This window comes from Rhodotorula paludigena, assembly GCF_050403205.1.
Source record: "Rhodotorula paludigena JCM10292 DNA, Rt_paludigena_JCM10292v1_ctg17, whole genome shotgun sequence".
NCBI classification, from domain to species: Eukaryota; Fungi; Basidiomycota; class Microbotryomycetes; order Sporidiobolales; family Sporidiobolaceae; genus Rhodotorula; species Rhodotorula paludigena.
Window position 1 is genome coordinate 183,320 of NW_027481441.1, and position 15,081 is coordinate 198,400.

The following is a 15,081-nucleotide window of genomic DNA, read 5'->3' on the forward strand; positions in this document are numbered from 1 at the left end:
ATGTGCGTTTCTCCGCTACGCTTCTGCTACAGATGCAGGGCGCCAAGAACGCGACCGAGCAAACTCTGCGCTGGCGCCCTCTTCGCGTAAAAGACGGTCGTCAAGCCGGCCTGGGGCTCATACCCCTCGTTCTCCTCGACCGCCTGGCGCGCGGCCTCGTGTGCATGCGGTCTGAGACGGACCGGCGGAGGGTCCTCGACGACCCCCTCAAAGACGAATCGTGCCGTTGCCTCGGCCTTCTCCTCCTGCTCACCCTCCTTGCGCACAGACAACTCGCTTCCTCGCCCGTCCCAGGCTGCTCGCAGCCCGCGATCTATCTCGGACCACAAGCTCGGGTCAACGGGCTCAACCTTCTCAGGTTGATCCCGCGCCCACTCGCCCGCGGCTGCGAGCGCCTCGGCTGCGCTGCCCATCCCGGCGCCAAAAGCCTGGAAGACGTGCACGCCGTCCCGGAAGATCTGATGCGTCACTTTGACGCCAGCGCGGCTTGCGCGCTGCGCCAGGAGGGTGTGCTCGTCCCGCAGAGCTTCGACGCCACCGGACTGGATGAGGAATGGCGGAAGGCCGTTGAGAGAAGCGGTCAGGGCGGGAGAAACGTATGGATGGACAATGAGCTCTGAGTAGGCCGGCTCGGGCGGGAGGAGCAGGCGGGGAGGGCGGAGCGGGTCTGGGTTGGCGGTGTCGTCTTCAAGCATGATGTAGTCAAAACCCTGTACAGAGAAGCAGGTCAGATGGTGCACTGCACGCTGCTGTGTTTGTTGAGAAGATGCTTACCTTGTTCTCGTCCCAGGAACCGAGACTGGCGGTCATGTCAACCCAGGGGCTGAGCAGAACAGCTCCGCCCATTGGCGGCAGCTTCAAATCCCGGATGTAGAGTATAAGAGCCATCGCAAGATTTCCTCCGGCCGAGTCTCCGCCGACAAGGATGTTGCCAGCCGGAATGCCCAGGTCTGCATGCGGTGAGGGTAAGCGCGGCCGGCCGGGGCTCTCCCAAAGCAGGGAGATGCGCACCCTTGTTCAGGTAGAAATAGGCCGCGAGCGCATCGTGTAAGGCGCCGGGGAACTTGGTCTCGGGAGATAAGCGATAGTCGAGGGCTGCCGCAGGCGAGAGAGATCAGTGTGGGCGTTGAGTCAATGCGTGATTGGCACGACGGACAGAAGACCCGACACTTGAGCTGTTTGGACAGTTGGCAGAGCAAGGTACGATGCGTCTTTGGTGAACAGACGCTGTAGGCACCACCATGTGCGTAGAGCAAGACCTTGTCCGTGGGCGGGCTGCCCTCGCGCAGCAGAGAGCGGTGGACCAGCCACTCTGCCTGTGAACAGTGTAGTGCGCGGTCAGCGCCGTGAGTAGAGAGAGAGTCGCCTGATCAGCGCACCTTGACCCTCCTCTGCCCGTCCTCAGCGGCATCCGCAGCCTGCAACAGACCGCCTAGCCCCCTCTCCCGCACAGCGAACTCCGTCTCGACGACGGCGCCACCGCTGGGCTGCACGTCTCTCCCAATGTACCGGTCCATCAGGCGCCTCGTCGCCTGCATGACCTTGGCCGCATCAATCGGTCGTGCCGTCTCGCCCTTCTGCGCGCGCAGCTCCCGCTTGGCAGCCTGAGACGAGGCGTGGTACTGTGCGATGGCAGTGAAGAGCGCGAGCGAGATGGGCCAGGACTCTTGCGGGGCTGCGATGCGCAAGTAACGGCGGAGATGTCAGCGATTCGAGGCGGTGCAGGCTTTTTGTGAGGCAGACGCACGCCCGTAGAGGTAGTAGCTCGTCGTCGTTCGTAGCGCAGTTGGCACAAACCGGCTCAACGACCATCTGCAGCATGACGAGAGGCGCCTTCAGGTCGCCGCTCGTGATGTCAACTTTCGGGAGGTGAGGAAGGGCGACGTACGCTGTCTGCAGCGCGGCTATAGAGCGTGCGGCTAGACTGACAGGCGCTTCGTCAAGCTCTAAGGTGTCTGGGCTCATCGCGAGACGGCGTCGGAGGCAAGAGCGGCGAGATTCGCGAGCGCGCAATCTCCCTCCCGAATGTGTGTGGTTCAGCTCCGAGCAGTTGTCGTTCGTGACTGCGGACCACCCGAAGGCACGCTCTGCGCTCTCGGGACAGTCGCGAGAATTGACGTGCGGAGTGGGATCAAGCCAACGAGAGACATGCACGTGAAACCTGCGATGCAACGGAAGATGCAAGTACGGCAATTGCGGAATGAAGTGGGTACTGCTGCACAAAAGAATAAAAAAGACCGTACAGCTCCTATCGGAACGTCTATCGAGCCCCTCTCGCCTCTCTCACACCCTCCCCGTCCCGCGCCGCCTGACCTGCGTCGCCCTCCCGAGCACGAGCAGCGCGCACCCGCCGACGGCCATGGCGCCGCCGAAGCACAGCGCGGCGACGTAGCTCCCGCCTGTGCGCGCGAGGAGCGCGCCGGCGATGGGCGAGCCGATGAGGGTTGCGAGGCCGACAAAGAGGAAGCCGAGGCCGCTGCGGAGTCTGGGGTGAGGCGGCGATTCAAACTGGGAGTCAGCACGTCTCGGAGGAAACGATGAGGAGGAGCGTGGAGAGACGCACCCTAGCTCGCTTGCGTCGCGCGAGAGCGACATGAAGCAGCTAGCCGAGACGCTGATCCACCCGCCCTGTGCCACACCAAAGAGGACGAGCCACGCCGCGAGCGCGGGCGTCGAGGTCGCGCCGATGAGGCCAAAGGTGAGGACGCCGACGCTCAGGCCGAGCGGGAGCGCGACGTTGAAGGATCCGAGGCGGTCGGCGAGGAGACCGCAGCCGATGCGGGAGACGACGGCCGTCGCGTTGATGATTGCGACCTGGACATCCAGACGAATACTTTTAGTCAGCAATGCATTCGGAAGATGAGATTGAGGTGGCAGAGCGAGAGGAAAGCAGACGTACAGCGTAGTTCTGCAGCGCCTCGTTGTCCGTGTACTCCCTCGCAAACGACCCGGCGTAGAACAGCGGGATGAAGCACGAGGTGTAGATGCCAAACACGCCCCAGTACACGAACCACGATGCCGGCTCGCGCACGATCTGCGCGAGGACGGTGCGGAGCGGGCGGACGGGCGGGAGAGGCGCGGCGCCGGAGGAGGAGGAGGAGGGAGAGGGCGGGGCGCGCGTGCGGAGGGTGCGCGGGCGGATGACCACGTTGGCGATGAGGAGGAGCGCGAGCATGAGGAAGCCGGCTGCGAGTCGCAAATGACGAGGCGCGAGGCAAGAAGATACGTTGTCAGCACGAGCGATTTGATGGGTTAGAGGAGCAGATTTCTAGACTCACCCGCTCGGATAGCCCAGGGGAAGCCCGACTTCTCGAGCATCTGCCCGAGCAGAACCGGGAAAATGACGGCGCCGACGGCCGTCCCGCTCGCCGCGATGCCAACGACGAACGCCCTCCGGCGGCGGAAGTAGGTGCCAAGGATGGAAAGGCACGGCGAGAAGAAGATGCCGAGCGCGAGGCCCATGCAGACGGCTTGCGAGAGGAAGATCTGCCAGAAGGTGTGCGCGAACGAGAGGGCGAAGATGCCGACGAGCCAGAAGAGCGAGCCGAGCGCGAGTTGATAGCGAAAGCTACGTGTACATGAACCGTCAGCACGTAGCGCAGAGGAGGGAGACGCGAGAGCGGCCGACGCACTAGCCGCGGTCAAAGAGGATACCAGACCCGAAGGCGCCTGCAAAAGTGATGAAGAGGTGGGCCGAACCGATCCAGCTGATCTGGCTTGTGGTATAGACCGACAGCTGATTCTGTCAGGGAGTGAAAACAGGATGAGTAACCCGAGGGCGACAAGGTCGAGAGGAAGACGAGGTGAAAGCGGACGCACCGCATGATAGTACGGCAGCAACGCTCCAAAGCTGTTGCTCCACCCGAAGGTCGCAAGCAGCACCAACGTCGAGCCCATGACGCAGAGCCACGCCCGCATCCCTCCTTCGGGGTACTCGTCTTCGACGACCGTCTCGCCCTTCTCGACATCGTCCGCCAGGGACGAGCCCGCCTTGTCCGCCTTGCCCTCCTTCTCTCGCAGAGAGGGTGTCGGAGACCCGACGCGGGTGGGGCCGCCGTAGGAGACAGCATCGCTGGCGTTCTCGTCGTCGTCAGGCAGGAGAATGGACACGGGTCGAGAAGGGGTGGGTGTCGGGCCGTCGAGGGATGGCGCGAGGGTGCGGGTCGACGAGGTCGGCGAGGCGGACCCGTCAAGGGCAGAGGACAGAGTGAAGTGCAGGGGGGTGGGAGCTGCCGCCATGATAAGGTGAGGCCGGGGGCGGGAAGGGAGGAGGAAAGGGCCGGTCTAGTCGAGTCGTCCACGTCTATAAGCCGCGCGTCTAAGGCACAGCGTCTATCGTCTCCTCAGTCTAGCAAAGCTCGAGCACACAAGAAGGAGTCTGAGGGAGAGAGCGAGGGAAGCGAACTTTGAGCGCGCACACGCGGAGCGGTTTCGGCTTGCCGTCGCGGGCGAGTGTCGGGGCGCACCCCGCGGTTTGCGCGGGAGGACCCGCTCCGCTTCGAAAGGTCGCGGTCGAGCAGAGAGTGTGAAGCCGGACAGCGAAACATTCGCTTGAATCTCGTCGCCGTCAAGCGACTGACTGCGACGATTGGAGCAGGCGACGGGCGACACCACTTCGAGGCGGCGATGGGAGCGCGGCCGGGAGACGGGTTCCAGCAGGGCAGCTGTCAGCACGGATTGACCTAGCACGCGTTCGTTCGCGGTGTCTGCGGTGTCGGGTTGGCGGGGGGCGGAGGGTGGAGCTGCGGAAGGCGACGACGACAAAGGCTCTGGCTGCACCCGGCACCGCTCTCTTTCTCCCTGGGCCAGACTCAGACAGAGCCAGCGCAGACTCGGAAGAGACAGCGCGCAAGTCACGCCCGCTGCACCTGCCCTCGCTCGGGCCTTTGTTCGCCTCGAGTGGTCGCCTCCCTCGCAGCAACCACCGCGCCGTCGCTCTCTTCTCGAGCAGAGAGCGCACAGATCCGCTCAGTAAGGCGCACTACAGCCGCACGCACACTCGCACCAGGCAACGGCCACGCAAACGCGCCCGTCGCTGATCCTCGTCGAGCGTGTGCCCCGGGTGCGTCATGCTCTCTCCGCATCGACGACCAGCGAGGCCGAGCGCGCCAGGCGGGGATTGCCAGGGCTGACCAGACTCTGCCTCTACTCGCTCGACCACCCTGCCCGCCGCAACTCGCGTGCGATCGTCTGCGGTCACTCCGTTCGCCTCGCTCGACCCCCCGATCCTCGCGACGCTCAGACCCCGCGCCACAACCCCCAGGGCCTCGAACAGCTCGCTTGACAGCCTCAATAGCGTAAACAGATACCAGTGCAAGCAGCGCACACATACAGTGAGTCCTCCCGACTGTCCCGCTCCTCCGGCTAGTGCAGGTGGGGTCAACGTGGTCGCCGCCACCTCAACTCGCAGTGTGCCCTGCGCGGCTGCAAGGGAGCTTTCGGACTCAGTGCAGAAGCACTGACCCGGTCAGGCGACTCGCGCAGACTCTCGACAACCTGTCAATCGCTCGCCATGTCTTCCTCTCCCGACGCTCCCAAGCCATCCGCCGGCGCTTCCTCCTCGAATGCTGCCGCGTCGAATAAGAAGGATGATTCTGCTCCGTCCGCACCTACTGCCGCAGCCAAAAAGGCCGGCGCGACCGCCTCTGCGCCCGGCTCGCCCGCTCGCACCCGGGGCAGCAATCGTCGCCGCTCGACCTCGCGCGGCGCCGCCGGCAGGAGCGCAGGTGGCGCTGATCCCTCCGGAGGCACCAGCGGCTCCGATCGCAAGCCTCAGCAGCAGCAACCGCAGCAGCAGGGTGGCAGCCAGCACGGACGCCGCTCGAGCCGTGGTGGAGGTGGCGGCGGGCGGCGCGGAAGCGGCGGCGCTCAGTCTGGCCACCAGGGCCAGCAGCACCGGAAGGACGGCGCGAGCGAGAGCTTGTCGAACCTCAAGAACCTCATTTCGGACATGCCGCCCGCGAGCGGTGCGGGCGCATCGTCGTCGCACTCGCCTTCGACTTCGCCGACGCGCTCGCGCGGGCCTGGAGGAGGGCACGGGCATCGCAAGAGCGGCTCGTCGAATGCGGCGAACCCGCCTGCGCTCGGCGCGCCAGCGCAGATTCACAATGGCCCCTCGACGCTCAACCCGAACGCGGGAGGGTTCCAGCCCGGCACGCTCGGCCCGATCAGCGACATGATGGACGAAGGCCTCGTCACTCCGACTGCGTCTCGCTTCGACCTCATGACGGGCCAGCCGTACTCGCCCCCTGCGTCGCTCCAGCAACCGCTCACCGAGGAAGGCGGGCCCGGCTTGGGCGCTCAGCAGTTTGCCTTCCCGCAGTCGCCACAGGCGCAGCTCCAGGCGCAAGCGCAGGCGGCGCTCGCGCTGCAGCAGCAGCAGTTCCAGTTGACGCAGCTCGCCGCGGCGTCGAACCCCGCCGGACTCGGGCTCAGCGCCGCCGGCGGCACCGAGGCGAGCGAGCTCATTGCCGAGCAGCTCGCGATCCAGCAGCAGCTCGCGAGTCTGCGCCTGCAGCAGGAGAACCTCATGGCGCGCTTCGGCGACATGCAGGCCAACCTCCTCTCGTCCAACGCCTCGCCTCCTCCCGCCGCGGCGGCGCCGACCGGCCCCTCGCACCACCGCCGCCTGTCGTCGACCGCCGCGTCGGGGCACCAGCACCAGCCGTCGGGCGCGATGGGGCAGTTCACCTTCCCCGGCCCGGCAGCGCAGCAGCAGGGCTCGCCGCAGCAGCTCCCCAAGGGCCACGGCCGCCGCCACAGCGTCCAGACCAAGGGCAGCCCCGCCGCAGCGGGCGGGTTCGCGGGCGGGTTCCAGTTCCCGCCGCGCGCGCCGGGCCAGGCGCCGCACCTCGGTGGCGGCGGAGGAGGCGGAGGGGGACTGGGAGGGACGCCGTCGCGCTTTGGCGGCGGGTTTGACGATGCCGAGGGGCTGTACGCGAGCGGGACGGAGAGCCCCGGGCAGGGGAGGGGGATGGGACACCACCGCAGGCAGAGCGGGAGCGTGTCGAGTCTAGGCGGGTGGTCGATGAACCTCAGTGCGTCGCCAGGCCGTGATCGTCTCTGTTACTGCGCGTCATGTAGCTTTGCTGATCGCACAAGCGCACGTTGCACAGACCAGGCCGGCACTGCCAATCTCGCCGAGGCGACGGCGCATCTCTCTGCGCTCGGCGCCTACCGCGCGTCGGCGGGGCACGGCCGCGTCCCTTCGTTCGGCATGAGCGCGATCGGTCCCGGCGGGCAGGGCGGTCCCGGCCAGCTCGCCATGGCGGGCTACGGCGGCGGGATCCCGCAGCCGGGTCTCGGCGGGCACGGCGGGCAGCAGCAGATGCGCAAGACGCTCTTTGCGCCGTACCTCCCGCAGGCGAGCATCCCGCCGCTGCTCGCCGCGGGCAAGCTCGTCATCGGCACGCTCCGCGTCAACAAGCGCAACCGCTCGGACGCGTACGTCGCGACCGACGTCCTCGAGTCGGACATCTACATCTGCGGGTCCAAAGACCGCAACCGCGCGCTCGAGGGCGACATTGTCGCGGTCGAGCTCCTCGACGTCGACGACGTGTGGGGCACGAAGAAGGACAAGGAGGAGAAGAAGCGCAAGAAGGAGGAGCAGGCTTCGTTTGACCCGCGCGCGACGCGCGACCTCCGCAAGCAGGACAAGAAGAAGGACGACGTCGAGGTCGAGGGGCAGGGGCTCCTCCTCTTCGAAGACGAGGAGGTGACGGACGATCAAAAGCCGCAGTTCGCCGGTCATGTCGTCGCCGTCCTCGAGCGCGCCCCAGGCCAGCTCTTTAGTGGCATGCTCGGCGTCCTGCGCCCGAGCTCGGCCGCGACGCAGCAGAAGCAGGACGCTGAGCGTCGCGAGCGCGAGGGCGTCGACCTCCGCGGCGGCGGCAGCGCATCGCACTCGCCCGCGCCGCCGCCCAAGATTATCTGGTTCCGCCCGACCGACAAGCGCGTGCCGCTCATCGCCATCCCGACTGACCAGGCGCCGGCCGACTTTGTCGACCATTCGGACAAGTACGCCGACCGCCTCTTTGTCGCGTGCATCAAGCGCTGGCCCATCACGTCGCTGCACCCGTTCGGCCAGCTCGTCGAGGAGCTCGGCCCGATCGGCGACATCGAGACCGAGACAAACGCGCTCCTTAAGGACTGCAACTTCTCGGCCGAGGACTTTGCCGACAACGTGCACAAGTGCCTCCCGCCGACGCCGTGGTCCATCCCCGAGCGCGAGCTGCAGTCCGACGTCCGTCGCGACTTGCGCGATCACCGCGTCTTCACGATCGACCCCGAGACGGCAAAGGACCTCGACGACGCGCTCCACATTGTGCGGAACGAGGACGGGACGTTTGAGGTGGGCGTGCACATCGCCGACGTCTCGCACTTTGTCAAGGTGCGCCGTCTATCGCTCTCCGTTCGCTGCGCTCAACTGACCTAGCCCACGTTGTAGCCCAACACGCCGCTCGACCGCGAGGCCCGCAAGCGCGCCACGACCGTCTATCTCGTGCAGCGCGCCGTGCCCATGCTCCCGCCGACCCTCTCGGAGGAGCTGTGCTCGCTCAACGCCGGCTCGGACAAGCTCACGTTCTCCGTCATCTTCACCATGACGCCCGAAGGGCAGGTCGTCTCGACCTGGTTCGGCAAGACCATCATCAAGTGCGTCCCCCTTTTCTTCCCGAAGGAGGACCGCTTGTCTGACCCTTTGCTTCGACCAGCTCGAAGGTCAAGCTCGCCTACTCGGACGCGCAGAACGTCATCGACACGGGTTCGCTGCCCGAAGGCAAGATTGCCGACGCCGAGCTGCGCGAGGGCGTCGAGACGGACGTCAAGATGCTCGCCGGCATTGCCAAGCACCTCCGCCACCGCCGCTTCGAGAACGGTGCGCTTCGCATTGACAATGTCAAGGTGTCGTTCCGCATCGACGAGTTCGGCCTCCCCGTCGACGCGCACGAGTACCAGCGTAAGGAGGCGAACGAGCTCATCGAAGAGTACATGCTCCTCGCCAACATCTCGGTCGCTGGCAAGATCGCCTCGGGACTGCCGGATCAGGCGCTCCTCCGTCGTCACGAGTCGCCGATCGACCGCCGTCTCGACGCTTTCGTCGGCCGCATGAAGCGCCTCGGCATCGAGCTGGACTCGACGTCGTCGGGCGCGCTCATGAAATCGATCGCGCAGGTGACGGACCCGGAGGAGCGCCTCACGCTGCAGCACCTCAGTACGCGCTCAATGCTCCGCGCCAAGTACTTCTGCACGGGCCTGCTCGACATCTCCAAGTACGGCCACTACGCGCTCAACGTCCCGCTCTACACGCATTTCACGTCGCCCATCCGCCGCTACGCCGACATCATCGTGCACCGCGAGCTCGAGGCCGTGCTCCTCGCGCAGCAGGCTGGCGCCGAGGCCAAGTTCCCGCTCGACCCCGAGAGCGTGTCGAAGATTGCGCAGACGTGCAACGTCAAGAAGGACGCGGCGCGTCAGGCGCAGGAGCAGTCGCAGCACCTGTTCCTGTGCGTCCTCATCGACGACCTCACCAAGCGCTACGGCCCCGTCGTGCGGTACGGGACCGTCATTGGCGTCCTCGATCAGGCGTTCGACGTCCTCGTCAGCGAGTTTGGCGTCGAGAAGCGCGTCCACGTTGATCAGATGCCCGTCGAGGTGTGTTGTCCTTGTTCAGCTCGCAACCTTGACCTAGGCTGACTCGTTGCGCCCACGCAGAGCACAATGCACGACGAGCGCGAGAACACGCTGCAGATCTTCTGGCAGAAGGGCGTCGACGTCCTCGCGTGGCTCGCAGAGTCGAACCAGGACGAGCACCTGCAGCGCCTGCGCGCCGTCGCGAAGCACCATTCGTCGCTCATGGAAGCCGACAGCGGCAAGGGCGAGGCTGAGTCCGCGCTCTTTGACGACGATGACGACGACGAGGCGAATGGCGACGAGGGCAAGAGCAAGTCCAACGGCCAGAAGCGCGTGTTCGAGTCGGACCAGCACCGCAAGTCGCGCGACGTGAGTCTGCCTGCTTCCTCCCACCGTCCTTTATCGCGCTAAACCGCTCCGCAACAGCGTTCTCCGCACGACTTCGCCGAGCTCAGCACCGAGAATGGGCACAGCGCGCAGACGATCCGCACGCTCCAGCGTGTCCCGGTCGTCCTTTCGGTGCGTTTCATACCGCGTCGTGGTGCGAGTGGAAATACGCCGCTGACAGCTTGTGACGACGCCTCGCGCAGGCCGACATCACGAAGTCGCCTCCAGTGATCCGCGTCACAGCCGTCAACCCGTTCGCGTAGGGCCGTCTCAGAAAATCTTCGGCAGGCTAAGCCCGGCCGACGCCGCTTTGCTGTCGCTCGTTCCCGCGATACCTCCAACGAATAGTCAAACAACCCAACACTCTGTAGCATACCTCTGTCCAACTCTTTCCCTTGCAACTTCTGTTCATACCTACTGCGATGTGACAATCCCTGTTCCGAGCCGCGCGTGATGCTGAACGAATTGCTGGTTTGCAAGGTGCGAAGGTAGACAAGAACACGAAGGAGTCGAGAAAGCTATGCACATCGCGGGAACCCCTCAGCTGACAACGCACTCGACCGGTTGGCCGCCCTCCTCACCCTCCTCACCGCCAAACACAAGCCGGATGGGCGGTCCACGACGAGGGGGTCCCTCACCTTCACCGCCACGGGCTCCGCCCGTCTCGTCGCCAAACTCTGCCTGCATCCGCTGGCGGATCAGCTGCATGAGCGTTTCGGCGCCGATGCTGCCCATGCCCATGCGCGAGTTTGCGTTCGTTTCGCCGCTCAGGTTGCGGCGGCGGATGCGCTCGACATCGCCGACGAGGTTGACACGATCCGCAGCGGCTGTGTCGGTCGTCGGGCCGAAGAGCTTGACCGTCTCTTCGATGCCGGAAATGGCGACGAGCGGGAGGCGAGGGTGCGGCTGCATCACGTTGACGACCTGTGCGCGGGCAGTAACGGTCTGTTAGCCTTAACGACACGCATGCCGAGAGGTAGCACTCGATGAGGATACGCACATCGTCGTCGCCCTTCCAGATGCCCCTGATCTCGGCCGTCTCGAGGTCCCAGCAGAAGAAATTGCCATCGTCGCTGCCGCTGATGACGGTGTCAGGGTCGAGAAAGTTGACGTCCTTGACCGTCTGCGTGTTGGCGTGGCCGGTGTAGTGCCGCCGCGGCGCAACAAGCGGGACGTCGGTGTGGTACTTGCCTTCTCGCGCTCGAGGCTGGAAGGGCGAGTCGTCGTCACCGATCTCGCCTCCCTCTTCTTCGTCCGATTCCTCCTCCTCGCTGTCCTCCTCCACGTCATCGTCGTCGCCGTCGTCGTCGGGAGCGTCCTCCTCTTCCTGATCCTCCGTGCCCCCTTCTCGACCGTCCTCCGCCATCATAGCGTCTCCGCTTGCGAGACTCGCCTCGTAGGCGCCGAGATCCTCGTCAATCTCGTCCTCCTGCCCGACTCGACTGACGTGCAGTCTGTCCTCCGCAGCAGCGTCGTCCTCAATCTCGACAGGCGGGTACGGGTGCTCGGCGAGCTCGCGGTCGAGGTCGTCGTCGCTCAGGCTTGCGAGAGCGACCTCGTCCCGCGCGTACATCTTGCGCTTCGCAGGTGTCCGCCCCTTGGCGAGCTCTTCGGGCTGCTCAGCGCGCTTCGACGACTCAAAGGGCGCGGCTCCGCCCACTTCGTCCCGCGAGCGCATCTGCGGGCGCTCACCCACGCGTTCCGCCGATGGACGCTCGCGCACCTGCTCCACCGTCTCGCCGTCGGTGTCAAAGAGGAAGATGCCGCGCTCCGAGTAGCTGACGAGAAGGTCGCGTGGCCGCGTCGGCGAGAGCTTGCACGCGACGATGTGCTGCGAGATGTCTGTCACGCGGCGGCGACGGCGCGCGGTCGCCGCGGCTGTCGAGGATGCATCACCGGGGGAGGAGGGAGGCGAGGAGCTTGGGTCGGAGAGGGGAACGCCGAAGCGGCGGACACATTGCGTCAGGTCCCGCGAGGACGTCGAGGGCGAGATGCCCCAGTCGCGGAGCATGGGAGCACGGATCATGCGACGGTCGTCTGCACACAAGAGTTGGTTCAGCGCTCGGGACCGCCTTTTCTACCTGAGAATATGGCTCAGGGTAAGGGAGACGTACGTAGGAAGGCGTACGGCGACTGGCCGGCGACGACGAATAGATGCGGGCGGAGCTTGCTGATCGTGAGCGAGTACAGCGACAGTCCCGGATACTCGGCGAGCGGCGGCGGGCAGTTGACGTCGCTCGACTTATCGAAGCGGCTCTTGCGGCAGACGTGGTGCATGCGCAAGTCGTGCTGCCGGACCGTCCCGTCCTCGGCGCAGGTGAGAAAGATGTCGGGCGACGTTTCAGTGGCCACACGCTTGACGCGGTCCTGGTGGCACCGGAAAGCGTGCGTGCAAGCGGTCGCGCTCTCGTGATGCGTCCAAGGGCGGTACGGTGAGCCGCTGGGCGGGTCGATCGTGACCGAGCTGAGCTTTGGGTTGGTGGCGAGGTTGATGTCAAAGACGCGGACCTGTGGCGAAAGCTAGTCAGGGCGGAGGGACAAGCCTGAAAGGGCCAGTAATCGGGTCCTCACCACGCCATCGCCAGCGCAGCTGAAAAGCCGTGTGTCCATGCCCGGCGCCCACTTGACCGAAAAGATGTTGCTGCGGTGGCCTGTCGCTCGCGTAGCGAATGTCAGCGCATTGTCGAGCAAGGCGGCTGCAAGCGTCGGGAGCAAGGGCACGTAGTGCAGGCAAGACGGCAAATCCGACGTACCGGTCGCGATGACCTCGCTCAATCCATAGCCCGGCATAGGTGTCTTGACCGCCTGTCCATCGCCCGAGACGTGTCCGTCGAGCCCAGCTTTCCAGATGCAAATCCTGGAGCGCCACAAGCAAGACATGAGCGTTTATGCGGTCTAGAGCAGCTCGGCGAGGCAGGACCCACTTCGTATCGTCACCAGCAGATGCCAGGCGCCCGTCTGGTGCCCAGTCCATCGCGTTGACACAGCCCGTCGAGCCATAAGCCTCGCAGACAACTCGGTGCGAGTTGCCGCCGTACCCGCCCATCGCGCCGCCTTCCTCGTCCGGCTCGCCGAGCACCTGTAGCAGATCGAAGCGCTGGAGCCATGTCGGCGAAGACACGAGGCTCGGGTACAGGCTCGAGGCGAAGACACCCCTCCGATGTGGGGCGCTAAGAGCGAGGGAAGAGAGGGACAGGAACGGGCTCGACGGGAGGGCCCAGTCTGCACCCATCCTTCTACGCGACGAGCAGGTACAGCAACAGAGCCCGAAGGTGGAGAAGCGGTGAAGGCGAAGCGTCGACGTCGGACAGACTGATGAGAATTGTCCGTCCTTTTTCGTCCTTGCCTTGCATCTCTGGGCTGTGTGTACACCGTGAGAACGCTACGGCAGAGTGTACGGTCAGCGCTGTCGCTTCTCCCTCCCGCGGATCGACTTCAGTTCTCTGCCGAGACGGCTCCCGGCTGGAAGTTCCCGGGGTGAGGGCCGGCCGGCCACATCTCCACCTTTCCGTGCTGACTTGCGAGTCTGCGTGACGATCTCGCTGTGTCCACTGATTCTGCCAAGCTCCCTGCCCCACTGCTCCCGCTTCTCTTTCGCTGCTCTGTCTCGCGTTCGCCCCGTTACCTCGACCTCATTGCCTGACTGCTCTCGCTGCGATGGTCTACTACGAGCCTGGTGTGACGGATCACGGGCTGCTCTTCTCGCCCTTCAAAGCCTGCGTGGTACCACGACCGGTGCGCGACTTCCTTCAAGCTGCAGTAGCCAGTTGGTCTGACATCTCCCTCGCTAAGATCGGCTGGATTTCCACCACGAACAAGGATGGCACGTCCAACATTGCACCCTAGTAGGTTCGTGCCAGCGCTTGGTCCGGAATCGCATTGCTGATCTCGAGGAATTGCAGCTCGCAGTTCAACAACCTCACCTTCGACCCGCCCATGGTCATGTTCTCGGCGAATCAGAAGCCCGAGGACGGGCTGAGCAAGGACACGGTCGTCAATGCCGAGCGGGACGGCGAGTTCTGCTGGTCGCTCGGTAGGTCTTCCTGCTTGCGAGAGCTGGCGCTGCGCATGCTCTTCTGGACCGCTACACCCGCTCACTTCTTTCTACGCTGCAGCGACATGGGACCTGCGAGAAGCCGTCAACATCACAGCCGAGCAGGTGCCTTACGGCGAGGACGAGTTCAAGCTGGCAGGTTTGACGAAGCAGTTCGGACGACTCGTCAAGACGCCCATGGTTCAGGAGTCACCGGTCAAGGTGTGTGCCCTGCTCTAGAAAGCTCTAGCTGCCTCCTTGGCGCGGCAACGCTATTACGAGCGGTAACACGAGCGGCGTTACCGCAGACTCACAAGACTGACATGTTTGTCTGCAGTTTGAATGTAAGTATCACTCGACGATACGGCTTCCGGGCAATGGACCGATGGGCTCGGTAGATGTGCGTGGTTCTCGTGACCTCCACGATGAGCTGACTCCATGTCCTTCCCTATCTCTCCAACGCTCACAGATCGTCATCGGCCGTGTTGTCGCGGTGCACATTGACGACCGAGTCCTCACGAACGGCTTGATCGACATCTCGAAGACGGTGCCCATCGCCCGCTGCGGTTACTGGCAGGTGCATCCCCAGTCCTCGCTTCCTCTCTCGAGCTGGCTTGGCGGTGACTCACCTTGCGTGCTCGACTTGCAGTACGCCAAGATCACCGAGACGTTCGAGATGGTCATCCCCGGCGACTCGCGCGTGCGCGCTGGGCTGGAAGGGTCGGCCAAGGCGAACGGCGAGATGAAGACCGGCGCATACGAGCGCCAAGATGGCGAGGCGGACCCCGAGACGATGACTCCAACGGTCTGAAGAGACGGGCAGTGTCTTTGTACTCTATTAGCAGAACCGGCGCGCTGGCTTGTAAGTCAAGTGCAGTTTGGCTCCCTTTCTCGCCTGGATGGGCCTGAGGCGCACGAGGAAGCATCTCGCCTGTCCGCCTCTTCTTCATGCTGCAGTGAATTGCCCTCGGTCCGTTAACCTGACACAGCGTCGCAGAATGCGTCTGCTTAACGTGGTAGGCACGAAAAAG

General features: G+C 64.8%; 5 protein-coding genes across 5 annotated transcripts; 2 read left to right on the top strand and 3 right to left on the bottom strand.

Annotated features, from left to right (window-relative positions):
- Positions 1-26: 26 nt before the first annotated feature.
- Positions 27-1,965, bottom strand: JCM10292_001684 (alpha/beta hydrolase; the record flags this gene model as incomplete). Its single annotated transcript, XM_076648636.1, has 7 exons — positions 27-710; positions 775-950; positions 1,012-1,095; positions 1,157-1,316; positions 1,380-1,675; positions 1,748-1,812; positions 1,889-1,965. 7 exons carry the CDS (start codon positions 1,963-1,965, stop codon positions 27-29), a joined length of 1,542 nt encoding a protein of 513 aa, XP_076505825.1.
- Positions 1,966-2,283: 318 nt separating this feature from the next.
- JCM10292_001685 (uncharacterized protein) lies at positions 2,284-4,239 on the bottom strand (the record flags this gene model as incomplete). Its single annotated transcript, XM_076648637.1, has 6 exons — positions 2,284-2,485; positions 2,564-2,814; positions 2,900-3,186; positions 3,279-3,568; positions 3,633-3,742; positions 3,820-4,239. 6 exons carry the CDS (start codon positions 4,237-4,239, stop codon positions 2,284-2,286), a joined length of 1,560 nt encoding a protein of 519 aa, XP_076505826.1.
- A 1,273-nt stretch (positions 4,240-5,512) lies between these two features.
- On the top strand, positions 5,513-10,280 carry SSD1 (mRNA-binding translational repressor SSD1; the record flags this gene model as incomplete). Its single annotated transcript, XM_076648638.1, has 7 exons — positions 5,513-7,037; positions 7,116-8,389; positions 8,447-8,652; positions 8,712-9,651; positions 9,712-9,999; positions 10,057-10,149; positions 10,221-10,280. 7 exons carry the CDS (start codon positions 5,513-5,515, stop codon positions 10,278-10,280), a joined length of 4,386 nt encoding a protein of 1,461 aa, XP_076505827.1.
- Positions 10,281-10,557: 277 nt separating this feature from the next.
- JCM10292_001687 (uncharacterized protein) lies at positions 10,558-13,249 on the bottom strand (the record flags this gene model as incomplete). Its single annotated transcript, XM_076648639.1, has 6 exons — positions 10,558-10,941; positions 11,018-12,054; positions 12,132-12,525; positions 12,589-12,668; positions 12,771-12,874; positions 12,942-13,249. 6 exons carry the CDS (start codon positions 13,247-13,249, stop codon positions 10,558-10,560), a joined length of 2,307 nt encoding a protein of 768 aa, XP_076505828.1.
- A 425-nt stretch (positions 13,250-13,674) lies between these two features.
- On the top strand, positions 13,675-14,861 carry JCM10292_001688 (flavin reductase family protein; the record flags this gene model as incomplete). Its single annotated transcript, XM_076648640.1, has 7 exons — positions 13,675-13,752; positions 13,810-13,862; positions 13,920-14,050; positions 14,133-14,272; positions 14,388-14,450; positions 14,520-14,627; positions 14,700-14,861. 7 exons carry the CDS (start codon positions 13,675-13,677, stop codon positions 14,859-14,861), a joined length of 735 nt encoding a protein of 244 aa, XP_076505829.1.
- Between the last annotated feature and the right edge of the window lie 220 nt (positions 14,862-15,081).